The sequence below is a fragment of the Oncorhynchus tshawytscha genome, linkage group LG18, assembly GCF_018296145.1.
Source record: "Oncorhynchus tshawytscha isolate Ot180627B linkage group LG18, Otsh_v2.0, whole genome shotgun sequence".
Lineage (NCBI taxonomy): Eukaryota > Metazoa > Chordata > Actinopteri > Salmoniformes > Salmonidae > Oncorhynchus > Oncorhynchus tshawytscha.
The window spans coordinates 14,844,992-14,872,097 of record NC_056446.1 but is presented as its reverse complement, the minus strand read 5'-3'; the positions used below and the strand labels follow the sequence as shown (position 1 = coordinate 14,872,097).

The 27,106-nt window shown below is 42.6% G+C and overlaps 1 protein-coding gene across 22 annotated transcripts in view; it reads left to right on the top strand.

Annotated features, from left to right (window-relative positions):
• epb41l2 (erythrocyte membrane protein band 4.1 like 2) overlaps window positions 1–27,106 on the top strand; it is an 88,401-nt gene that overhangs the window by 19,537 nt on the left and 41,758 nt on the right. For 5 of the 22 annotated variants that reach the window (XM_024377940.2, XM_024377934.2, XM_024377927.2 and 2 more), the window contains exons 1-3: window positions 17,926–18,098; window positions 22,344–22,930; window positions 23,715–23,945. In XM_024377940.2, the coding sequence (XP_024233708.1) occupies window positions 22,358–22,930; window positions 23,715–23,945 (804 nt within the window). In that variant the 5' untranslated portion in view covers window positions 17,926–18,098; window positions 22,344–22,357. Of the gene's footprint in view, window positions 1–17,910; window positions 18,099–20,269; window positions 20,370–22,343; window positions 22,931–23,714; window positions 23,946–27,106 lie in introns of those variants that run through there. The other 17 variants (XM_024377939.2, XM_042300702.1, XM_024377923.2 and 14 more) reach the window with 9 other exon arrangements.

The window sequence follows — 27,106 nt, the reverse complement described above, 5'->3', positions numbered from 1 at the left end:
GGGATCGATATGACAACTACCAGTGAAAATAGAGGGCGCCAAAATTCAAACCACAAACATATGTCTTATATCATTTTAAAGCTATTCTCGTTGTTAATCCCACCAATGTGTCCAATTTCATAGGCTTTTCAGCAAAAGCACTACAAACGATTATGTTAGGTCTCCACCAAACCACAATAAGCACAGCCATTTTCCAGCAAAATATAGCATTCACAAAAACCAGAAATAAAGATAATTCAAGGTTAGTGATTAATTTTATCTTCATCAAATGACACTCATAGGACTTCATGTTACACAATACATGCATGTTTTGTTTGATAAAGTTCATATTTATAAAAAAAAAAATTGGAGTTTACATTGGCGCTTTAGATTCACTAGTTCCAAAAACATCAAGTGATTTTGCATAGCCACATCATTCAACAGAAATACTCATCATAAATGTAGATGATAATATAGTTATACACATGGAATTCTAGATATACCTCTCCTTAATGCAACCGCTGTGTCAGATTTGTTTTTTTAACTACGGAAAAAGAAACGCATGCAATAATCTGAGACGGGGCTCAAAAGAAAAACACCACAGCCGCAAAGATGGCGTCAACATAAACAAGAAATTACATGATAAATATTCCCTTTGATGATCTACATCAGAAAGCACTCCAGCAATCCCAGGTCCACAATAAATGTTTTTTTTTTCTTTTCGAAAATGCCCGTTATTTATGTCCAAATACCTTCTTTCGTTAGCACGCTTGGTATACATATCGAAACGCTAATTCTGGTCAGCGTTATATCGGACAAAAACTTCAAAAAGTGATATTAAAATTTGAAGAAACATTTCAAACTAGGTACAGAATCAATCATTAGGATGTTTTTAACATATAGCTTCAATAAAATTCCAACCGGAGTATTCCTTCTTGTCTTCGTGAGCCATGGAACGCAAGTGACTACCATGAAGGAAAAGGCGCGATCACAAAATGGCTGCTTGATGGACATCTGATATATTCTGCTCTCATTCACTCCCACAACAACATAGAAGCCTCATTATAATTTCTATTGATGGTTGACTCTAGAGGAACCCCTAGGCAGTGCAACATTATTCATATCTCAAGGGGATTTCATTGGGGACTCTGGTGAAGTTTTTTTATTTTTTATTTATTTTACCTTTATTTAACCAGGCAAGTCAGTTAAGAACAAATTCTTATTTTCAATGACGGCCTAGGAACAGTGGGTTAACTGCCTGCTAAGGGGCAGAATGACAGATTTGTACCTTGTCAGCTCGGGGTTTGAACTCGCAACCTTCTGGTTACTAGTCCAACGCTCTAACCACTAGGCTACCCTGCCGCCCCAAATACATACAAGCTCAGATTTCTGACTTCCTGTTTTGATTTAAACTCAGGATTTTGCCTGCCAATATGAGTTCTGTTCTACTCAGACATCATTCAAACAGTTTTAGAAACGTCAGTGTTTTCTATCCAATACTAATAATAATATGCAAATATTAGCAACTATGACTGAGGAGCAGGCCGTTTTGATACGGGCACCTTTCATCCAAGCTACTCAATACTGCCCCTGCAGCCATAAAAAGTTAATGACTTTAATCGTGTAAAGACATCATTAAGTTGTGGGCATGGTCTTTCAGTTGAAAAAGTGCATATCCACTCTTGTGGGCCTATAATATTGTTACAAAAAATGTGCAATGAATAAACACTTCAGATACCATTCAAAATTGATGCAAGAAATGTCCTTTGTTTTTCAACTAAACATGAACCCAGATATTATTTGTTTTTCACGGAAGTGCTCAAAATAGGACTTGGCGATATGGCTTAACTCATCTCAATCTTTTTCATACTTCTGGGCAATAAACTATATATATATATTTTTCTCTCAAGCTTTGCTGTACAATTTTTTAAGATTAATTACTCTGCTTTTTTAAACAGTCTGCAATAATCTAATGAATTCAGAGCTTTTGAAATTATACCAAGGCAGAATATATGCTTTCCACAACCACAAGACCTGATAATTGTATCAAAAATAGTTGTACCTGCTTTTTTTGCAATTGTCACTGATCTGTTTTTTTGTTTTGTTACAGATTTAACCAGAACCATGCATATAATGCACATTCACTAATAATGTAGCAGGCATAATAAATGAACACCAATCTCTCAAGCACAAGCCCACATGCTAGTGAGTAGCCACCTAATATTTATATTATGTTTTGCCAACTTTGATCTAGGTATAATTTCACAATCTCTGATTTCAGCAAGGCAAAACAGTTGAATTGTGATAAACACAACCCTGCCTACTTTGTTCAGATGTTGAAATCAAGTGGCCTACCTTATTTCTCAGAATGAGAACAAGTTGCCAATTCCTTATATAATTGTGTTATGCTTATTGCACATTTATTTAAACACAGACTGAAACAGCTAGTATATAACAATCTTTATTTGACGAAAATGCTGCTAGAGATACGTGGTACCGTAATGCGTATGCGACAAGCTGAGAATTCATTTTCTGGATTGAATGTTCATTGATGCATCCGTTTTATTAGTGTCTGCTCTGCTTGAAATTTGAGGAGTTCAAACAACATTTCGAAACACCCTGTTTAACTTCTCCTCCTATTACAGTAAAAGGTCTCCATGTGTTTCTCAAATGCAAATAGCGAATTGAAACTGTTTGTCAGAGAGGAAGAAGTGATCTCTCATCTTTGTTGTTGTGGAGGGTCTTAGGAGAAAGAGGTGAAGCATGAGGTTTCACCCCCGGCAAAATCTGTCCAAGGAATTTCTATGCTCTTATTTATTTTCAACCTAAGATTGTCGCCTGCCTTCCCGCCTTTGGGACAACGACTCCCATTGAGCATATCGTCATTGCATACAGGTCTCTGGTGTAAATGGGTAGGTGCAAAGAAGGAGCGAACGAGACGAGACCAAAAAGACAACATGAGAACAAGCAGATTCTGCGATACCGGCATTTGAAAAACATACATTCGAATTAATTCAACATATCGCCCAGCCCTACCTGCAATATATTTCCTTGGGAACCACCGTGCACCTGTGCTGAGATGGACCCCACATATGGAACCAAGTGACCCTTTGGGAGCACCCGTCTCCGCGCCTCACTGCACTAATGGAAGCTGAATAAGGGAATTTAGAGCGGGACAATGGGCAGTTATGACTGATTGTTGTATCAGATTTGGAACACTCAGCCATTCACAGAGAATAAAGGGGTAAGGGGCGGTCTTCTAGGGAGCAGTCCGGCTCTATTACTGTTTAAACACAGCACACTGGAGCTCTCTCCACATGAATGTCCCTCCATTATGACACCATTTTGCCCTGTCAGTGGCAGGGAAGGGATATAGACTACATCTTTGGTTCCCCCTCAGCCTTAAATGCATAGATATGGGGCGTGAACATGGACGCTTGTCCCTCGGCCAAATTATACAATAGGGATGTGTTTTTGTATATTAATTTGTTTAGTTAAACCTGTGTTCCTACTTCAGTTATTCACTGCAGATCATTGCTCATACTCTGGTGCATGAAAACAACCGTCTCATCCTGGTTTTTGTTTGGCTGTCCAACCTAGTTATAAACAATCAAGTCATCACACGGCTTGCTTGCAGTGTAAGACAAATCAGGGTATAAATACTGTGTTTGTGTAATCCTGTAATCCTCGCTTTTAATGTGAAAGGGGTGAATTTGAATATTGAGAATATTTTTTTTAGGGGTGTCAAAATACTGTCTCGCTGAGTGAGACAGATGGATGGCACTGTGGACACAAGGATTAGGCCATGATTTGTTTTTCTTAGGTGATTGTTAATACATGTTTTCACTCAAAAGATGACCCCTTGAGTACCGTACTTGGGAAAATAGCCTCAGCACACAAGGTAAAGGCTATCCCCCGGGGCTATGTTCTAATCTATAGAAAAACAATGACATTTTGTTACAACATGAGTCTGTTCTCTCTTGAGGCTGTAAGTAAGGGCTTCTCTATTAGGGTTGGGTCCGCATTCATTAGATTAGAGATTAGATCCACCCTAGTTTAGCCCGGCTACATCATCATGCTGCTCTGTCTTTGCTTCGGAGAGCTGACATTTTAGGGGTCCAGCCCAGATTTGGCTCAGAACCTCACTCCTCTAGTCCGTTGTTGGTGGGTGGGAGTTCTGGGAGGAACACGGTCAGTGCTCTAGAACCCAGATGTGTTCCCTCAGGAGGTCCACTCCAGGGCTGGCCCCATGCCCTCCAGTGAATATCAGCTATGACATCACCAGTCCTTCAATCAGACCCCAGACTGTAATCCACAATAACATCTCCCTCAGACTCAACAGCTGTCTGGATTAAACGGGTGTTTATTTGGGGTTTGATTAATCTGTGTGATAATGCCCCTATAATGTACTTCACGTAGGCTACCTCGCCCCTTACAGCCAGCTATGTTGATGTTTTTGTGTCATCTATACTAGAGGAATGTACCAAAGGCAAGCTGTTATCTCTGGAATGCTAAATCTTTTGGGTGCAAGGGTTTACAAAATGTTTGGAATTTTGACATGCTCATTATAGTTAATAAAACCATATTAAACGAAAGTTTTCGTGCAATAACTGCATATTGTCTCAGTTTCTTCATTTCATTTGCCTTCATATGACAGCAAAGTTGTGACAGTGTTCCCTTTCTTTTTAGATGAGATCCCCCCCCCCCAAAAAAGTAATAATTCAAGCTAAGCACATCATGAAGGGCTTAATATCCTCTATTTTGCAATCAATCTGGAACATGTGGTGTTGGGTGTGGGCTCCCAACGTGCTGAACAAATGCATCCCTTGGCTGAAGCGAAGGTTGGGGTTGAGGCTCATTTGGACTCGGGCTAAAGCCGGGGCCAATATGGACTGGGGCTGGAGTTCTGTGGCAGATGTTCTGGTCTAGGGTTGGAGTTCTGTGACAGATGTTCTGGTCTAGGGCTGGAGTTCAGGGCTTGAGCTCTGGAATTGGGTTGGAGCTCTGGACTGGGGATGGAGTTCTGGATGGGTTGTACTTCTGGACTGGGGCAGGAGCTCTGGACTGGGGCTGGAGTTCTGGGGCCTCATAACTGTTGCACCATTTCTGAAAAGACAGTGTATTTAAAATTTTAAAAATGTAGATGGAGAAACTTGGCGCATGCCATACATATGCATTTTTCCCGTTTATAAATCAGACCTGTCCTGAAGCTGTTTGTGCATGAACGAGCATTAAAACTCTGCCTGAAAAATGCCCTCCATTCACCTTTTATGGTGAAAATAAAACCCTTTATTTTCTGAATACTTTGGAAGTATTGGAATTAGGCCAAGACCGGGTTTTAAAGGAAATGGCAATTGGGAACTTGATCAAATGTCTTTAGAGGTGTTGACAGAATGTTTTCTTTTGCAATGACATTTACTGTATCTGACTGTTAATGAAAGTCCAAAACAATTGCAAATTGTTGTGGCCCTGTAAACAGATCATTTGAATTCAATAATGTTTTGCATTGACTTTTTCCCAAACCTAAATATGCTGCACTGCCCTCTGAATTTTGAAACATTGTCTACTCTGGGGAAGAAAAAAAAATATATATATATGTATATACACACACACACTAGGCCAACTTAGTGATAGCCTACGTACTTCCATGCAAATTAAACTGTCTGATCACCTGGTAAATTCTACTGTATGTTATCTGCCACGCACCCTTTCAGCTGCATAGCCTAGACCAAAAACTTTAAATGGCTTATCTATTTACTACTGTAAAGTGTGTACAATTAAATGAGAGATGGGATGAAGGGTAGCCTATCCTAACTTGTTGTAGGCCTATAGGCTATCACGCGAGTATGAAACCATACTCTACCGGTCTATGTATATTCGTAAACAGCAGCTGGTGGATCGAAATCTAAGGAAGTCTCGAGGTTTTGCTCGCCTGAGGTAGAGTATCTCATCATAAACTGTAGACCACACTATTTACCAAGAGTTTTCATCTATATTCTTTGGAGCTGTCTATTTACCACCACAAACCAATGCTGGCACTAAGACCGCACTCAGCTGTATACGGCAACAAGCAAACAGGAAAACGCTCATCAAGAGGTCGGTGCTCCTAGTGGCCGGGGACTTTAATGCAGGAAAACTTAAATCCGTTTTACCTCATTTCTACCAGCATGTTAAATGTGCAACCAGAGGGAAAAAAACATTCTAGAACACCTTTAATCCACAGACAGAGACGCGTACAAAGCTCTTCCTCGCCCTACATTTGGCAAATCTGACCATAATTCTATCCTTCTGATTCCTGCTTACAATCAAAAACTAAAGCAGGAAGCACCAGTGACTAGGTCAAAAAGAACGTTGTCAGATAAAGCAGATGCTAAGCTACAGGACTGTTTTGCTAGCACAGACTGGAATATGTTCTGGGATTCTTCCGATGGCATTGAGGAGTACACCACATCAGTCACTGGCTTCAACAATAAGTGCATCAACGACGTCGTCCCCACAGTGACTGTACGTACATACCAGAAAAAATGGATCACAGGTAACATCAGCACTGAGCTAAAGGGTAAAGCTGCTGCTTTCAAGGAGCGGGAATGTAACCCGGAAGCTTATAAGGAATCCGCTCATCGGATGTGGCAGGGCTTGCAAACTATTACAGACTACAAAGGGAAGCACATCCGCGAGCTGCCCAGTGACCGAGCCTACCAGACGAGCTAAATAACTTCTATGCTCACTTCGAGGCATCAGCTGTTCCGGATGACTCTGTGATCACACTCTCCGAAGGGTCGACGTGAGTAAGACCTTTAAACAGGTCAACATTCACAGGGCCAGACGGATAACCAGGACGTGTACTCTGAGCATGTGCTGACCAACTGACATATTCAACCTGTTCCTGAGTCTGTAATACCAACATGTTTCAAGCAGACCACCATAGTCCCTGTGCCCAAGAACACTAAGGTAACCTGCATAAATGACTACCGACCCGTAGCACTCACATCTGTACCCATGAAGTGTTTTGAAAGGCTTGTCATGGCTCACATGGCTCACATCAACACCATTATCCCAGAAACCCTAGACCCACTCCAATTTGCAAACCGCCCAACAGATCCACTAACGATGCAATCTCTATTGCGCTCCACACTGCCCTTTCCCACCTGGACAAAAGGAACACCTATGTGAGAATGCTATTCATTGACTACAGCTCAGCGTTCAACACCATAGTGCCCTCAAAGCTCATCACTAAGCGAAGGGCCCTGTGACTAAACACCTCCCTCTGCAACTGGATCTTGGACTTCCTGACGGGCCGCCCCCCCAGGTGGAAAGAGTAGGATAACAACACATCCGCCACGCTGATCCTCAACACGGGGGGCCCTCGGGTTGAGTCCCCTCCTGTACTCCCTGTTCACTCATGACTGCATGGCCAGGCACGACTCCAACACCAAGTTTGCTGTTGACACAACAGTGGTAGGCCCGATCACCAACAACGATAAGACAGCCTATAGGAAGGAGGTCAGAGACCTGGCCGTGTGATGCCAGGACAACATCTACCTCAACGTGATCAAGACAGAGGAGATGATTGTGGACTACTAGAAAAGGAGGACCGAGCACGCCCCCATTCTCATCGACGGGGCTGTAATGGAGCAGCTTCAAGTTCCTTGGTGTCCACATCACCAACAAACTATCATGGTCCAAACACACCAAGACAGTCGTGAAGAGGGCACAACAAAACCTATTCCCCCCTGGCATGGGTCATCAAAAGGTTCGACTGCTGCACCATCGAGAGCATCCTGACTGGTTGCATCACTGCTTGGTACAGCAACTGCTCGGCCTTGAGGGGGGTAGTGCGTACGGCCCAGTACATTACTGGGGCCAAGCTTTCTGCCATCCAGGACCTCTATACCACGCGGTGTCAGAGGAAGGCCCTAAAAATAGCCAAAGACTCCAGCCACCCTAGTCATAGACTGTTCTCTCTGGTACTGGAGCGTCCTGTCTAGGCCCAAGAGGATTCTAAACAGCTTTTACCCCCAAGCCATAAGACTCCTGAACAGCTAATCAAAGGGCTACCCAGACCCCTCTTTTACGCTGCTGCCAATCTCTGTTTATTATCTATACATAGTCACTTTAACTGTACCTACATGTACATATTACCTCGACTAACCAGTGCCTCCGCACATTGACTCTGTACCGGTACCCCCTGTATATAGCCTCGCTATTGTTAAATTGTTTTATTTTAAATGTTTTACTTATTTTTCTTAACTTCTTAAAAGCCCTTAACCAAAAATGCTTTAAGTAAGCGTTTCACTGTAAGGTCACCTGTTGTATTCGCTGTGTGTGACATAACATTTGATTCGATTTGATCACCGTCAGAAAAGGTGAGGAATTTGTTCTGCAATTCTAATGGAAATTAAATAAACAATAGAAAATGGATGCCTTTCGAATTATTTTAAAATGGAAAGATCAAGTGATTGCATCTTGTGTCACGAACCGGCTCGAAGTCTGTAACAGAAAGAGAGACAATGTGGAGATAAGGAATAACAAAAAGGCATTTATTAACTGAGGTAACATAAATACAATTAACAATGGTGTGTGTAGTCAGTCATCAGTAGTGTGAGTGGTTGCGTGCATAACTGTGATAATGAGGGGTGTTGAAAGGAGCTAAAGCAAACAAAAAGAACAGCCACAACCAAAGTCTAACAGTGTGTCTGAATGGGGAAGAGGTGTATTTATCCCGGGACACACCCGGGCCCAGGTGTGTCCCATGTCGCTGACGACCCTCCCAGCTCCGCCCCCGAGATCCTAATAAGGAAAACGATCAAAGAGAAAGAATATGGCAGACCGAGTGGGAGCGTCGTCACACTTATTACTGTATATTTAGCTGCCTGTTTTTTGCTGTTATGAACAAGAGTGTCATATATTCCCCGTTTTCACAAGGCGACTAGGCCTTTAGAGGTGAAAGAAACGTACACCTATTTAGGCGAGGTGCTGGCTAGCGGAGTGTAACACCTAAAAAAATAAAAATAAAGTAGAGCCACACACACTAGGAGCTCAGATGTAAAAATATTTATGTCCAATGTTTTGCCAGACAAGCTGTCATCAGGGTATAACGACAAACACTACGGGATGACTCATTTATATAGTGTCAAACGACACACACACACACACACACACACACAGGTATCTGTAATCATGTCCGGGGGTGGCCTGATATCATTGGTTAATTCTCATATATTAAAATTGCATACCAAAAACATAAATGGATAGCGTACGATCATAGATACAATTTGGCTACATAAGCCTACAAACATTTACAATAGCAAAATCACAATAATCACAAGAATGGCTTCAGATCTAAGTCTACGTTGAGACCGAAGGGAGCAAGGGTCTTTAAATTAAAGATCCAGGCAGCCTCTCGTTTTAACAATAAATTGTCGAGGTCACCCCCTCCTAGGGAGGGTGACATGTTCGATGCCAATATAACGTAGAGACGAAATCGAGTGGTTTTCTTTTCAAAAAGTGGGCCCCATTTTCACAAGGCTACTAGGCTACTTTTGCCTTGCAATACAATCGTTCAACCACTAGAAACATCATACGCATTGTCTAAAGTTTGCTGGAGGATATGTACTTAATCTCATCAAGTTTTATAAATGACAACTTTTGCTTGAACTGGCACATGCATATTTTGGGAGTAGCAACATTTTATAAATGAGGCCCTTTGACTGGAATTGGTACTTGAGCTCTGGCCTGGATTTCTGGACTTGGGCTGGACCTCTGGGCTGGGGTTGGTGCTCTGGGATGCTGGAGTCCCTGCAGTGGGAGTATCTATGTCTGAGTTGAGTCCGATACTGAGCCATAGGGACACATGCTCCACGGGGTGTAGGGGAAAATCGAAGGACAGGAAGTGTGCTAATATCAACCTGCTATCACTGTGGGGCTGTCTTCTACATTGTGATGTTGGGATTGGAGTCCTTTCCTGTATCAGATGCAGCTGTAGCCTAGTGGTTAGAGCGTTGGACTAGTAACCGGAAGGTTGCAAGTTCAAACCCCCGAGCTGACAAGGTACAAATCTGTCGTTCTGCCCCTGAACAGGCAGTTAACCCACTGTTCCTAGGCCGTCATTGAAAATAAGAATTTGTTCTTAACTGACTTGCCTAGTTAAATAAAGGTAAAATTAAAAAATAAGGCACCACTGGGGGTTTGTGTTTATATTTTTTTATTTCACCTTTATTTAGGAGGTGTGGTGTATATAGCCAATATACCACGGCTAGCGGGCTGTATCCAGGCACTCTGCTTTGCGTCGTAAGAACAGCCCTTAGCTGTGGTATATTGTCCATATACCACACCTCCTCGGGCCTTATTGCTTAATTATATTAGTGGTATGTGCAGGATACACGTGGTATACTGTACACTGTCCAACGAAGTGCTTACTTACAGGTTCCTTCTCGACAATGCAACAACAATAAGAAATCATAAAAGAGAAGAATACTAACTGGCTCAGTAGAATAGAAATAACAGTTTAGCATAAGTATAGTACAGAAAGGCACAATTTTTATAGTCCAATATTTACACATGTATCAGAGAAAGGGGGGGATTAAATTGTGCAGTATTAGCAATAAGACTCTGGTAGTAGAAATTGTGGTGTGCGTGTGCGCATGAATGAGTCCAATTTTATTTAGCAGGTGTCTAAGTCTGACTTGAGATCAGCTTTATCAAGTCTGAAATGTGAGTTTCTGTGCTTTACCCCCTTGGCTCGTTGTGTGATCATGTCATGGTATAAGCTCTATCATATGTGTACTTACTACTGTCTATTTGACCTTTTCTCTCTGATGGAATGTGTAGATTGGACTAACATTAGCCTAAACCATCAGGCTGGGGGTAGATTGATTTTATCCCACCCTCAACAGAACTGCTTTCCCTTGCAAATCATAGAAAAACATTGCGGACACGGACGCCACATTTGATGCACATCATTATTGCAGTTAACTGCCTCATTCTCCTGTGTCCAAAGTTGGTAAAGAAGCATGGTTGGCTGCCACTGTGTGTGGCTGGAGATGATCTAAATGCAGTTTAGATCATGCAGCTGATGGGAATGCGAGGAGTTAGTCTAGTGGCCTACATCTCCCATTTAAAGACACTGGCCCTGTCTGAATACATATACTTGGGTCTTTAACAGTAGGCAGTTTGAGAATGCAAAAAAAATTACATGTTTAGTAGTATGCGACATTTACAAAATCAAGTATGGTTTAAATGCCAGGATGTTATACTAATTTTGGCTCTTCATATAGTAGAATTCGATGCACGGTTTTTCACACTTGCATTGGTAGAGGTGGGCTGCAAGTGATAGGCCCTGGTTCTGTTCAAGTAGCCAACAACAAAACTAGGCTACTTGCATGGGAAGATGCCCATAGCTCCTGCAGTGGTGTTCAAATGAAGGTTAAGTAGTTTTTGTTCTCCTTAAAAAGTTCACGAGCATCGGGCAACATTTTTAGCCAAAGTGGATTTTTGTTTTCTCACTGAAAGTGTTTTTGTTCTCTTGGCCTTTTTTGTCAGCTTTTAAACGAAATACTTAACCATATTCTGAATACGTCGGCCACGGGGACTCTGGATGTGGCTGCGTTATTAATGTCATGCTAATCGGTCATTTTTGATTGAAATTATTGAATGTATGGATCAAGCCTTAGCAGTCATTCTGATCTCATTTCCAAATGATCAGAGCTTAACTTAATTATGTTGCAGTTCTGAATTTGCTATGCTGTCCACTTTTTTAAAACTTTGGACACCAACTCATTTAAGGATTTTTCTTTATTTTGACTATTGTAGAATAATAGTGAAGACAAACTATGAAATAACACATGGAATCATGTAGTAAACAAAAAAGTGTTTATACAAATCAAAATATTTTAGATTTTTCAAAGTAGCCTCCATTGATGACAGCTTTACACACTCTTGGCATTCTCTCAACCAGCTTCACCTGGAATATTTTTACAACAGTCTTGAAGGAGTTCCCACGTATGCTGAGGACTTCGGCTGCTTTTCATTCGCTCTGCATTCCAATTAATCCCAAACGATCTCAATTGGGTTGAGGTTGGGTGCTTGTGGAGGCCAAGTCATCTGATGCAACACTACATCACTCTCCTTATTGGTCAAATAGCCCTTACACGGCCTGGAGGTGTGTTTTGGGTCTTTGCCCTGTTGAAAAACAAATGATAGTCCCACTAAGCGCAAACCAGATGGGATGGCGTATTGCTGCAGAATTCTATGATAGCCATGCTGGTTAAGTGAATTGAATTCTAAATAAATCACCATCACACCACCTCCATGTTTCACGGTGGGAAGCACACATACAGAGATAATCCGTTCAGCTACTCTGCGTCTCACAAAGACACGGCGTTTGGAACCAAAAATCTACAATTTGGTCTCATCAGACCAAAGGACAGATTTCCACCGGTCTAATGTACTTTGCTCATGTTTCTTGGCCCAAGCAAGTCTCTCCCTCTTATTGGTGTCCTTCAGTAGTGGTTTCTAGCAATTCAACCATGAAGGCGTGATTCACACCGTCTCTGAACAGTTGACATTGAGATGTGTTTGTTACTTGAACTCTGAAGCATTTATTTGGACTGCAAGCTGAAGTGCAGTTATTCTAATGAACTTATCCTCTGCAGCAGAGGTAAATATGGGTCTTCCTTTCCTGTGGCGGTCCTCGTGAGAGCCAGTTTCATCATAGAGCTTGATTGTTTTTGCGACTGCACTTGAAACATTCAAAGTTATTGACATTTTCCATATTGACTGACCTTCATGTCTTAAGGTAATGGACTGTCGTTTCTCTTTGCTTATTTGAGCTCTTCTTGCCTGTATACCACCCCTACCTTGTCACAACACAACTGATTGGCTCAAAGGCAATAAGAAGGAAAGAAATTCCACAAATGAACTTTTAACAATGCACACCTGTTAATTGAAATGCATTCCAGGTGACTACCTCTTGAAGGTGGTTGAGAGAATGCCGAGAGTGTGCAAAGCTGTCGTCAAGGAAAGGGTGGCTACTTTGAAGAATCTCAAATGTAAAATATATTTTGTTTAAAACTTTGTTTTTGGTTAATACATAATTCAATGTGTTATTTCATAGTTTTCTACAGTGTATAAAATAGTAAGAATCAAGAAAAACCCTTGAATGAGTAGGTGTGTCCAAACTTTTGACTGGTACTGTATGTTACAGCACTTTCTTTTCACAAATACATATGAAATGGAACCAAATGATCTGTTTGCCTTCAGGCCCTTTTTAAATAGGAGAGATGGACTATATGGTCTACTAAGGCATAGGTCGAACGTGATCGTATTCCTATAACCAGCTTGAGTGGCCCATAACTCCATTCTTGTTCTTTTCAGTTTAGAGAAATGTATCTAATTGGAAATTAGCTTTTATCAGGCTGGTTAATGCGATGCATGTCTGTTGAAATAATGCAATGCATATATGTTGAATCCTACTCAGCCAATCATGAGCCACTACTGCGTTGCGACCGTGGGATACTGCATCCTTTTTACTAAACAGTACATGCTAAATAGTATGCAGTTTAGGTATGTGGCACGCTAGTATGGTTATTCGATCACAGCTACTATCTAAACCAGTGAGTCTCATTGATTCTCAAGGGTCCTAGAATTAGCTTTTTACCATCTTTCCCTTCAGCCACCACACATACCTTACTGCAAAGTCCTTCAGAGGTCAACTGGGCCCTGTAAATGAGAGCCACCCAGAAGGGTTGTTGTAGGGCGAAAGGTAGCCTAGAGGTTAAGTGCGATGGGCCAGTAACTGAAAGGTCGCTGGTTCGAATCACTGCGCCCTTGAGCAAGGCACTTAGGTCGCTGTAGGTCGCTCTGGATACAAGTGTCTGCTAAATGACACAAATAAAAATGTCTAATGTAAGGGATGCCATTATGGCTGGGCTGTTGGACTAACAGTGGGACACAGTAGCCCAGCAGCTGACAGTGATTGATCCCTGTATTGTTGTGCTCACACAGGCTGCAGGTCATTGTAGAGGAGACAACGTTGGTCTCACAGTTGCTGCCGCAGGGATGGATGGCGACTATGGGAGGAATTCATAGACCACAAAGGAGTTTACTATGCAAACAAGGGGAATTGAGGTTGTGTTAGTGCTAGGTGGCTCAGTACACAAATACAAGTGGGTTTTAATAACATGGGGTAAAGCTACTAGGTCTTGATGAACTAAATTGTTGATGATTTTGAGTTTAACTGGCATTAACCAACAAATTAGATCTTCCTAAATGTCCAAGTAAAAATGTTCCAGCATCTCATAACATGATTCTCATTTAATTTCAAAAACACTTTAATTAAAGCGATTTGTTCCACACCACTGAGTCTGAGGCACTGCACACTTAGTCTCCCCATGCTGTGGAGTTAGTCTGAACTCTAGAGGAAACCGATTCAAACAGACTTTTCTCTTGCCATTGAGACCATTACTGCTTGTGACCCTCTTTGTTGCTGCCGAGTTAACAGTGTGAGCTGCATGCACAACTGGGCACGTCCTGTTGCTATAGCAACTCAGCTAAATCCCAGATGGTGCACAAAGTTTGGTTTAGACCGTGTTCCTCAGGAAAACCAATTTAGCCCACTTGAATGGCGCCTTTAGCTCCCACACTCTTACTTATGTAAGGCATCCCAACATTGGGACTGTGCTTTGTGTGTGTGTAAGTCAGTGCCTTGTGTGCGAGACACAGACTGAAACTCATACATTGGTCTGTTGTCTCTGGCAGGTTTGCTTTATTCAAATTTTAAGTTATTGAATCACACTGCAGGGTCTGTTTTTGTTATCCTACCTGACGGTGCTAGGACTAGGAGTTTTCAAAGAGCAGGAATACCCTGTCTCAAATGTAATCACGTCCTACATCACTGACAAGCCACGGTTATTTTGACTCGTGGAGTGAATTTATAATATACACAGAACAAAATATAAACGCAACATGAAACAGGGGCCCAACTCTTTACATGAGCTGAAATAAAAGATTGCAGAAGTGTTCCAGATGTACAAGAAGCGTATTTCTCTTAAATGTGCACAAATTTGTTTACATCCTAGTTAGTGAGCATTTCTCCTTTGCGAATATAATCTATTCACCTGACAGGTGTGGCATATCAAGAAGCTGATTAAACAGCATGATCATTACACAGGTGCACTTTTTGTCACACAACACAATGCCACACAACACAATGCCACAGATGTCTCAAGTTTTGAGGGAGCGTGCAATTGGCATGCTGACTGCAGGAATGTCCACCAGAGCTGTTGCCAAATAATTTGATGGTAATTTCTCCACCATAAGCCGCCTCCAACATTTTTTTAGGAAATACCGGGCCAATGGCAGACCGTGTATGGCAGTTTGCTGATGTCAACGTTGTGAACAAGTGCCCCATAGTGGCCGTTGGGTTATGGTATGGGCAGGCATAAGCTATGGACAACGAACACAATTGCATTTTATCAATGCTAATTTCAATGCACAGAGATACCAGGATGAGATCCTGAGGCCCATTGCAGTGCCATTCATCCGCCTCCGTTACCTTATGATAATGCATGGCCCACTGTCGCAAGGTCTTTTCATCCTTTGGGGCATCTGGATATTCTTCTTAGTTTAATTCCTGGAAGCTGAAAATGTCCCAGTTCTTCCATGGCCTGCACACTCACCAGACATGTCACCAGTTGAGCATGTTTGGGATGCTCTGGATCGACGTGTACGACAGCGTGCCAGTTCCCGACAATATCCAGCAACTCCGTAAAGCCATTGAAGAGGAATGGGACAACTCTATGCGATGGAGATGTGTCTGGCTGCGTGAGGCAAATGGTGGTCACACCAGATACTGACTGGTTTTCTGATCCACGCCCCCACAATCTGTGACCGATATCTGTATTTCCCAGTCATGTGAAGTCCATAGATTAGAATTGCTTTCAATTGACAGATTTTCTGTAACTCAGTAGTAGAATCTTTGAAATGTTGCGGTTTTTATATTTTTGTTCAGTTTAAAAGCATGCGTGTTATGCCTTGCGTCTGTTTGATGGAAATAAGATAGGCTTGTGCTCTAGGCACTGCTGTACATAGTGGTTAAAAAAATGTGAGCTTCATTCCAACACTTGTGGCTTTTCTCTCTCCCCCGTATCCATCTAACAGCAGAACTCATTGTCATTTGACTTCAATAAAGGGCTTTAGAGGAAAGAGAGAATTGACATTTTGTGCCATGAGACCCGGGCAATTAGCTCCTTTTGTCTGTGGTCTTTTCATCCTTTGGGGCGTCTGGACATTCCTCTTAGTTTAATCCTGCTGTGACCCTCCCACTGATGAGTCTGTGCCCATAGACCCTGTTATCCATCCTGCCTCCTCCCCCATTAAGCACGACAAGCAGTTTTGATCTCGCTCTCTTGGGGCACGCATCCCTTCATAGTGCACACTTTGGGGACACCAACTCTACTTCAGAGTGCGCCTCCCTAAAAATGCCTCTGCATCATTTGGGGGATGAGCATGAGTAATACGGCCATCCCAAAAATATTTTACCAGAGAGCGGAATTTTGTCTTGGATGACCATGTTAATTTGCTTTCACTCTGGTATTCCATATCTACATGTGCATTTGCGGGGCACAACAATAAAGAAACCAAGCATCACGCTTCTCCCTAAATTCCCTTTTCCCTCCGTCTCACGCAGTCAATTGCGTCCCGACCACCAGCTCTACACACACGTGCTGAGTAGCGCTCCCGTTAGGCCTACAGAAATAAACGCCTATTAAAAACGGATCCAACTGATGGGATACACAAGCTACATTCTTTGCCAAATGATGACAGTTTTTTTTTGTATCGCAAATTCAAAATGGACTGGTTGACTGAAGTAGGGACATATGTGTTCCAACAACGAGCGCTGCAGTTTTGGAATAATTGTGTCCCGTCTATTTAACAATGGGGTTCAATATGTATTGACTCAAGACATTTCAGCTTTTCATTTTTAAATAATTAGTGTCTAAAAACATAAATCCACTTTGACATTATGGACTATTGTGTGAAGGCCAGTGACACATCTCAATTTTAATTCATTTAATATTCATGCTGTAGCACAACAAAAAGTCAAGGGGTGTGAATACTCTCTGAAGCCACTGTATATATGGCGCAATTAAGATTTCTTATCTGTAATGGTTATGATAAATTAGGCATTGTTGCTCACTGTTGGCATATAGATAAATGTGCAGGCCTTGTGTTCTAAAAATTGTTTCTCAAATGCCCATCCCTCGCATCATTTTCTGCTGTATCCTACTACGGTGCACTACTGTTGGCAACATGGCTGCTAAGACCCTCGATCGTGTGTACTGTTTTGCCAATGCAGTTCACCCGTCTGTTTCACTGTACATCGACATGACTTGAGCCCTCCCATCTGTCACCCAATGTGTGAAATTAGCACTAATACTGGGATAAAGATTTGGCCAAAATGTAATTTAGGTGCTCGCCTGCTAACACCATTAGAATAATGAGTTATAACACCATGTTGATGCTTGTGAGAATAGGTGCTGAGAATAGTACATCTTGTCTACAGTCTGGAATGGTGTGTGTGAAACCTTCCTTTGAGGACAGGCTCCTCAGAGCTCTTTAAACTCCTGTCATTTAGGTTAGATGGGAGCCAACCCGCAATAGCTGGCGTGTGAATGTTTGGGTGTGTGGTTAGCTAGCTGCTGCAGCACCAAGCTGGTGTCCCCCAAGGAGAGAGGAGAGGACTGGCATGTCTGTGCCAGTGAAAGGCGGCAGGGCCAGGGAAAAGGAAAAGGATGGAGTGAGGGAAGGAGTTGATTAGCCTTGGTCCCTGAACACAAGTGTCCATTAACAATCCATCTCTTGGCACATACACAGCCGGGGTGGGGTCTGCCTCCTTCGCTCACCCTCTCCCTCCTCCCTCCCCCATTCTCTCTCAGCAGAGTTTGGCTTCCTCTCTCGCCCTCATTCTTCTCTCGGTCTATGCCTGTCCCCCTGAGTTTGGTGCGGTAATGACAGCAGTGTATAGAGCAGGAGGTGGTTGATCAGCTGGAATACAGCACAGGACGGTGAAAGGAAAGGACCGAGTCTTGAGTCGGTCGTCAGCGGGGGGAGAGATCACGGTAAGGTGCTGCTCTGTACTCACACCCAGGGCCACACCACAGCGATGCACTGGGTTACTGTACTGAGGCTGACACGGCTGGCTAATAGTCAATGCAGTTCATCTGCCGATCACTTTGATAGAATGTGAGGTCAGCTGTTTTGAGTTTAGCTGGACGCAAAGAGTGTTCAGAGTTCAGCCGTTCCTGGAGCTCATGGGTCATACGATTGAGTAGATATGGTAATGAACAAGCATTTCGCTACACCCGCAATAACATCTGCTATACATATGTATGTGACCAATAAATGTGATAATATTTTTAAAAATACTGGCAAATTGACTTTGCCTAGTCATTGTCCAGCTGTCATTTAATTAACCAGTGATTTGATTGGAATAATCAGTGAGGGGCGTTGTCCTGGTTGTTGTTGCAGTGACATCCTTGTTTTGCCAAGCACATTGTCTGACCCGGTGTGTTATGAGACGTGACTTCATAATGCATGTGTGCGCAGCCGGTGACCGTGTGTAATGTCACAAAGCCAGAAGATACAAGGGCTCGATAAAGAGTTGCGACACTGTACTACAACAAATCCGCTAACCTGTGTCTAAAGATGAAACGGAATGGCAGCTCCTCTCTAATGGATTCTCCTGCCACTGTCTGGGGGATGTTTTTATTGGGGGGGGTAGAGTCCTGGGATGAGGGGGAAATGAAAGCCTGCCTGTCGCAAATCCTTTTGAAGCTGCAGCATTCCCGGTATGGTATGCCTCGGTGGGGAGCAGAACCTAAGCAAAACAATCCCCAGACCAGCGCCACAGTACAGGAGCGCTCTTAGCGACATGCTTTTTTTTCTCTCTCTGTCTCTGTTTTCCCCATTTAAGAAGAGACTCTATCAAGTACAATTACTACTCTAAAGCTCTGTTGCACCAAAAAAAACTGTTTTTAAAGAGGTTGATCGAGAAATAAGCTGATAACTGATAACAATTTCAATGGGTTTAGACTTGGTGTTTGCTACTAGGAGACTCTTCTGCATGCAGTAGGAAACCAGTTTGAGAGGTACCAGATGGTTTAGCCAAGTTACATAAGGCATGCCATAAACATTTAATTCATATAGAAAGGACATATGGGGGAAGCGCTTACGGCAAGCTAGATGGGGGGGCACATTTTCGGTCCACTCATGATCTGCATTTCCATTTTGAGTACAAGGCTAGATGGAGATTTCCCAGACCCAGAGTGGGTATGTGAGAGCATGCAAGTCCTATTGTTGTTTAGCAGTGTGGGAATGAGAGCGAGGGGAGAGAGAGGTGGGGGGGGAAAGAGGCCTTGAATCTCCTGTCTGGGGAGTTGTTGCCCTGGGCGAGATGGAAGGAGAGGCTGAAACATAACTAGAGACCTGCTTGCTGCAGGAGGAAAAAGCGGACACTGCAGCCAGTTGGGAATGAGCAGAGAAATGATCTTTATCACAGACTGCCAGTGTTGCTTCATGTCAGTTCTTGGGACTACCTGAGAACATTGAAAAAACATTGGAGAAAAAAAGATAATTTGCGTATTGTGTGTCTCTTAGAAATGTCTTAATGGTTTTGATTCCAGACTTTGTCACTGCAGTCAGTGTACTTTAATTGTCCAAACATGTCTAATTAGTGTAATGAAACAATAGGCTGTGTTGCGGTGTAGGGAGGTGAAGTGTTTGATTTGACTGGGGATAAGCTAAATCCCTTATCACTCAACACGCTCCACATAGCCTACACTTGGGCTGGAGGTGTACAGCAAACAAAACTCACGCCGACATGCTTAAAATACCCCAGACTGTCACACCCACAGTTCTCCTAGCATAACTGATTATTATATAGCCGTAGATCGAGACGCGTGTTTTTACGAGCGTTAACACTTAGGCTAACCACCACCCACCTCCAGAACCAGTGTGTGTGTTGAGGCTGTGACTTCCAGTCTGTTCTGTCTGCTGGATTATGTCTGTGACATTAGCCTCTTAAAGAAAATACCATCTGACGGCATGAGGTGACGAGAGAGCACGTCAGTCATATGTCTCTATGGAGAGGCCATTTTGTTTTTTTTGCTGACAAGGACCCAGATTGGTTTTGACAGGCTGTGTTGTTTCACTTACTCCCATGATGTGCAAGCGTTTGCAGATTTGGGATTTAGCCTGCAGTCTGCTGGGGTGGCCAGATCCTGGTTCCACTGAATGGCTGAGCAAGTCACTCCCCTGTGGCAAATTGGTAGAAATATGCTCTGAGTTTTGAACCTGTAGGCTGTGGTATTCAACATGGTATTCTATTTCAGGTAATCTCTGTTGTGATTTCATTTACCAGCCTGACCCTGCACTACATTCAGGTTAGGATTATCAGGGAATTGATATTGTGTTAAAAATACTATTTTCTTTTGATTAGATTTAGGCCTAGATGTAGACGATTTCTTTGCAATTGATTGTGTGATTTATTGGCCTAATTTGAACCATTTTGATGTGTAGCTTAGACCTACACATCTTGTCTTTATTTGTGTTTTTGTGTGTCCTGAATGTAGCCCCGCACATCAGTGAGGAAGTGGTGTCTGTTACAATGCCATTCGTGGAGTTAGGTTGATTATTTTCTTAAATTGAATAAAGTCTGACGGTAAACCATCTGTTCCTTGTTATCAGGGTCTGAATGCTCACTGTTGTCGATGCGTGTCAGCGGCACAGTTTTCTTATCGGCCTCAATGTAATTGTATTCGTTGCAATTGTATTCGTCTTCTTGTCCTTAACCTGATTAAACCTAATCTGAATTGAAGAAGGCCAAAATGTGTTCTCCTATCCTGTTCATTCTGTTACATTTTGCTACTAAAGTGTCGCTCATCCCTGTTAGTTCTGGATAGAATCATCTTTTTCTTGGTTACATTTTCAACTCTTCCGAGTCTTCTCAGCTGCTGCCTCCCTTAATTCCCCAGTCAACTTGTCACATGACCCCTTGTAAAATGTGTGGAACCAAAAAAAGACCATAAAATGGCTCCTCTCCTTCGTAACTCGTTGGCTAGTCATGCGTGAGGGACCATTTTTCTATTTATAAATCGCCCCTGCATGTAACCCAGAATATTGTTCCGTGTGTGTGCGTGCGCTCTCATAATGATTGCTACAAGAATAGTTTAACCGAAGTGAACCATGGAATGCCAGGTACATGATCAATTCTGACTTTATTCTACAGAGGTTTACAATGCAATCACATTTGTTATCAGGAGAAAGGAAATAAACCGATTTAGTCAGGGTAGATCATTTGATTTAAGTGAATTAGTCTCTACAGAGAGTCATTGCTCCACCCTGCAGCGCCTTGTCCATTTAATTTCAGAGGCTATGTCCTCCTCTCTGGAACATGACGTTTCCAACCCAATTACTGTCGAAACGCCATTACCCAGAGACTCAGGCAGCTGTAATATCATTGCGTTGTTTTATTTTGAGCCGTGCCATTTTCCGTGATACTGAGAGAGGCGTGGCGAACCTTAACCTCTTGCCCTTGAGTCCTGTTGTCATGGTGAATGAGTAAATGCGTTGTGCAGAGCTGTTCCCTTGTCACTGATATTTGGGTTGAAGCCCTGCCTGGGGCCACCGCTCTTCTCTGGTGGGAGATGCAGTTAGCCCCTTAGCAGCCAGCCATTGATGGCCAATGGCCTTTTGTACCATCATCCCACATGACATTTTAGTTCGCTCCAATTACATAATGTCAAAGAAATCCGTCACAATGAAACACGGCTGACAAAAAATGCTGCTGATATTATGGCGTCCTCACCGTCTTTCGAATTGCGGTGTTGTGTTACATGAGAAGAAAAAAAGAACACAACGTAGACAATAAATGTGTTTACAATTTCACCAACCTAAAACAAGCAACATGACAACGCACAGGCATAAAATGTGGCTTAATTTACTTGAAACTAAAGTTGACTGAAGTGAGACTTTGTCGTTGTGTTTCTTGGATATTTACATAGTTTTGTTCACAAACTAGGTTGTTTCTCAATGTTACATTTCATCTATTAGGGAAGACAATCCGGCTACTACTCAGACTCTCAATCTCACAGGAATGAACATGACTTAAGTCGCGTTACACCGGTAACTTCCCTCCCTTAAAGGGGCAGGTGAAATGTGTCTCCTCTGTGATATTTTGGTTAGTGGACCAAAAGGTTAGTTTTAGGCCCTGGCTCATTTATTATTAGCTAGTGATTTGGGAATACATATGATACGATGTTAGCTTTTCCTGGTTTAACTCTATCCCTCTTTCTCTCTGTGTGCAGTGTGACTGGGGACCATGACGACAGAGGTGGGATCTGAGACGGAGGTGAGGAAAGAGCCGGAGAAGGCAGAGGAGCAGCCTGCAGCACCTGAATCAGAACCAGCAGCCACCAACCAGACAGACGAGGCCAAGGCCGCAGAGCAATCCGCCAACGACCACCCCGCTCCGGCCACCGACTCAGCCGAGGCCCCCGCAGAGGCCAAGGAGAAGCAGGAGGAGGCCCAGCCAGCTGACAACGCCACACCACAGGAGGGCGAGGACACCCCAGCCTCACCACCAGCCTCTGAGAAGAAAGGGATCTCCAGGTTCCTCCCTCCATGGCTTAAGAAGCAGAAGTCTCAGAGCCAGGTGGGACCCAAAGAGAGCCAGGCTGCACCCAAGGAGGAGGCAGGCGTTGCCTCCGTGAAGGAGGAGGACGGTGAGAAGGGGGAGCAGGCCGAGGCAGAGCAGACGTCATCGCCCACAGCAGCCCAACCACAGGTGGAAGAAGAGAAAATTAACGGAGAGCCGAAACCAGAACAGAAAGAGGAAGTGAAATCGGAGGAAAAAGAGGAGGAGAATCATTCCACTGGCAGTGCAGACACTCAGGTATGCTAGCCTATATTGGCCATATTAACAGCACACACCTTTTACTGTCTCTCCATTATCTTTGCTTGTGTTTTTCAATTCAACGATTCTCAGATTTAGATTTGATTTCCTCTCTGGCAGATGAGAACCCAGATTACTCTATTTACTATAGCTCTGCTTATCAAGATGGTCTTCTCTGCTGGCTGTCTGACAGTAGCGTGTCATCGTTGACCTTGCAGTCACACGACCTGATTCAACCACAGCAAGCCAAGCAGGGGCCCTGAGGAATTGGTGCCACTTAGCTCACTTCACTAGATCTCTCTGTCACTAGATCTCTCTGTCAAGGTTCCTCCTTCAACCCTGTTAGGAGTATTAGTCAGTCAGTCACAAAGAAGGTACATATCACTTAGTATAGAGATGTTGAATGTTCCCCTCATTTTTCCTTTATGATTTTATTACGTTGGAATCGCTGTATGCTGCAGAAGAAACATCTCCTCGTTGTGCTTGTCGATATTCCAGCCAAATTCCCAGCCCTTTTCCATGTTTTAAGACTTTGATCCGCCCAATGACATCATCTACACTGATCAAGCCAATGGAAAACAAAATGAGTGCTGGTTAAAAGCTGTGTGTACCGCGATAGAAGTTACACTATGGTTCTCCGTACAGATCTGTGCTGACAGAATTGATGGCACTAAGCAGAACTAGGCTACTCTTTGACAAACCACTGTTGACAAAATGGCCTTTGTGGATGTGAAGGGTTTTTCTTGTTCGCTCTGTGAATCTCCTCTTGGTGATTTGTGTCTAGCCTGCTAAGGAGGAGAAAGCAGCAGAGGAATCTCAGGAGAAGAGTGCAGCAGAAGAGGAGAACAAGGAGGCAGAGGAAGGAGGAGAGGAGAAGAAAGACGAGGAAGAGAGCCCGAAGCCTGAGGGTGGACATTCTTTTATCAAGTCACCACTGAAACTGACCAAGAAGGTGAAGATGGTGATGTGTCATGTGACCATGCTTGATGGAAGCCAGTTCCCCTGTGAGGTGGAGGTGAGTCTCTTCAATATTTATGTTTGTTCTAAGCAAAGTAACACACACGATCAAAGTCCAGATCCCGGACAAACCCCAAAATAGAATTGTTTCTGGACACTTCAGATCATATGGTTTAATATTGGTGATAGAAGTCAGACCAGATGTTAAGATAGTGTTTAACCCTTTGACGTGTACGAACACAGGGGTGTGATCATTCTACAGTGGCCCCTGCAGCGTACACGCAAACCGGTGTGATTAGAACACTTCATTAAACGTTGAGTTACGATTGATGCAGCGGTCAGTGTTTGAGCTGGCCACACTGTTATTTTTTCACAAAACATTTTGCACAAACGTTATGTCCTCGACGTGTGCAGTTTATTTATGGATGCAATTTTCAGACATTCACAGAAGTAGCAACAGCGTAACACAATTGTCATCCAAATCAGAAAATGTAGGCTACATCGGTCCTAGCGCAAACTGTGTAAATAGTGAGCTAACAAGCTCACTCTTAGCTGACAGAAACCATAATACGTATTAACTGAAAGCATTTACTATTTACAATTAATCACATCACGGGTGAGCTTACCAATCATCAAAATAATTCTGTAAAACATTTTCTAAAAGTCGAAAGTAATCCGCCTAGTGGGTAGTTTGTGTGCACCACCATGTTTGTTTTTTCTGCTTCAACCAAAGATAAGAAGAGGTGACAAGATGAGTTGGGTCTGTTATCAGTATGCATGTTGAAGGTTGAAGGGGTTGTGTCGTCTACCGTAATTCACTTCCCATCATTGACTTCTGGAAGTTTACTCGAAAGACGAGTGAACCGTCCCTTCACCTTGTTACAACATCTTCACCTTGTTATAACATCTTGCTAAAATATCTTTGGTCTGACAGGTGCTTGCGTGACACCCAGAATGCGTTGAATGATGTCAACAAACATGGCTCCACACATAGTGGGTTAATATGGCTTAGCATTAGCTCATCATAATCAGTAAAACCTTCAAAAAAGCATTTTACACGTGTCCATTATAATCTATGCAAAAATAAGAATACATTATTTGTCGCAAGTACTTGAAAAATGTGAATAAACAGTAAATATATGACTACCACACAAACCATTATGCGCCATACATACATATGGTGTATTACAGTACAAACAACATAACATGATATACAGAAACTATTACCATAGCGTAATAAGGCACTTACTTTGATAGGAACGCACACATGTCCAAAGTTATTATTAGTAAAGAACACAAACAATAATGAAAGCAATGGGGCGACAGCCAGAAAATGTGACAGTGGGAAAAAGTTTGTGCAGGTTCTGTTCTGACTGGAGATGCACAAATGTCTGCATACTTGACCCGGGGAAACACTGGAGAAGTGCTTGGGCTCGCATCAAAGAGCAAAGTTTGTCCGTCTCATCGTAATGCCTCAAACTTCAATTGTCCACCACAATGAAATGGTGTACTTCTATGTGAATTATTGAGGAGGCAGAACACACTTCAATTCAAACTGTCAAATAAAACTTGTTTGAAAAATAATTTGAAATTGACAAGTTGAAACACAGTATATAGATAATTAGCAGGCATTATGCCTTGGTTTGAGGGTAGTGCGGGTTAACTGTCCTGTTACGTAACAATCACATTTTGTGCAGTCTTATATCACGCACGTAAAAAAAATAAAAAAATAAAACTCACACTGGGGAGAGTTGGAGATGTAAGGTTAAAGGTGATGGATAATATTTGCGCAACTATATACACTGAGTATATAAAACATTAAGAACACCTTCCTAATATTGAGTTGCACCCCCCCCTTTGTCCCCTAACAGATTCAATTCCTTCAGGAAACTGTTGAGCTTGAAAAACCGGTGTGTCTGGCACCTACTATCATACCCCTTTCAAAGGAACTTAAATCTTTTGTCTTACCAAATCTCTTAATTGTCTCGAGGCTTAAACATGTTTTTTTTTAAGTGACATCAATAAGGTATCATAGCTTTCACCTATTTTTACCTGGTCAGTCTGTCATGGAAAGAGCAGGTTTTCTTAATGTTTTGTACACTATTGTGACTAGAGCTGGCACAATTTCATTGTAAAAGACGTAACTTTGTCATAGATTTTTTCGTTATACAGAAATAACAAAACATGCCGAAAAGCTGCTATGTTGTTCAATGTAGCCAAGTCAAAAATCCCGACCTACGGTTCACAAATGTCCCCACGTAGGGAAATGGAGCCTGCAAGAAGAGCCTTGTGGCTGCAGGCTATTCGGTGTGGGAAATGTGGGGACGCGGTGTCCAAGTAGGCACGTAGCTGTGTGTGTGGAAAACATTTCATCACAGGTAAGACATTTAACTTGTTTAGTAACAGTCTGTTTGTGACTCCACTCACTACTTGTAGCTGTATAGTCATTTTGTTTGTGTTAGTCTTGGCTAGCTTAACGTAGGGCTAGCGGGACACCTGTCGACAACTTCTGGTGAAATTGGAGGGCGCGCAATTGAAATAAATAATCATAAAAATGATGGATATTAAACATTTAGGTACATACAAGTGTCTTATATCGGTTAAAAGCTTAAATTCTTGTTAATCTAACTGCACTGTCCGATTTACAATAGGCTTTACAGTGAAAGCATGCGATTGTTTGCGGACAGCGCCCCACAACATATTTTTCCACCAGCACAGGCTTCATAAAATCACAAATGGCGATGAAATATTCACTTACTTTTTGAAAATCTTCCTCTGATTTGCAATCCAACGGGTCCCAGCTACAACATGTAGTTATGTTAGATAAAATCCTTCTTTATATCCCAAAAAGTCAGTTTAGTTGACGCCATCAATTTGAGTAATCCACTCGTTCAACATGCAGAGAAAGGAATCCAAAAAGCTACCGCTAAACTTTGTTAAAACAAGTCAAAATACGTTTCTATTCAATCCTCAGGTACCCTAAAATGTAATTAAACTATAATATTTCATACGGAAAGAAGTATGTTCAATAGGAAAACGATATTAGCAGGTGCGCGTCCTCTTCATCGCACGCGCACAGACTGATTTCCAACTCTGAGTCCCAGTACTAAAACTCATAATTCTTCCTCGTTTGGGAAGAAACAAGCCTGAAACCTTGAACAAAGATTTTTGACATCTAGTGGAAGCCATAGGAATTGCAATCTGAGAGCTGGATGTGGA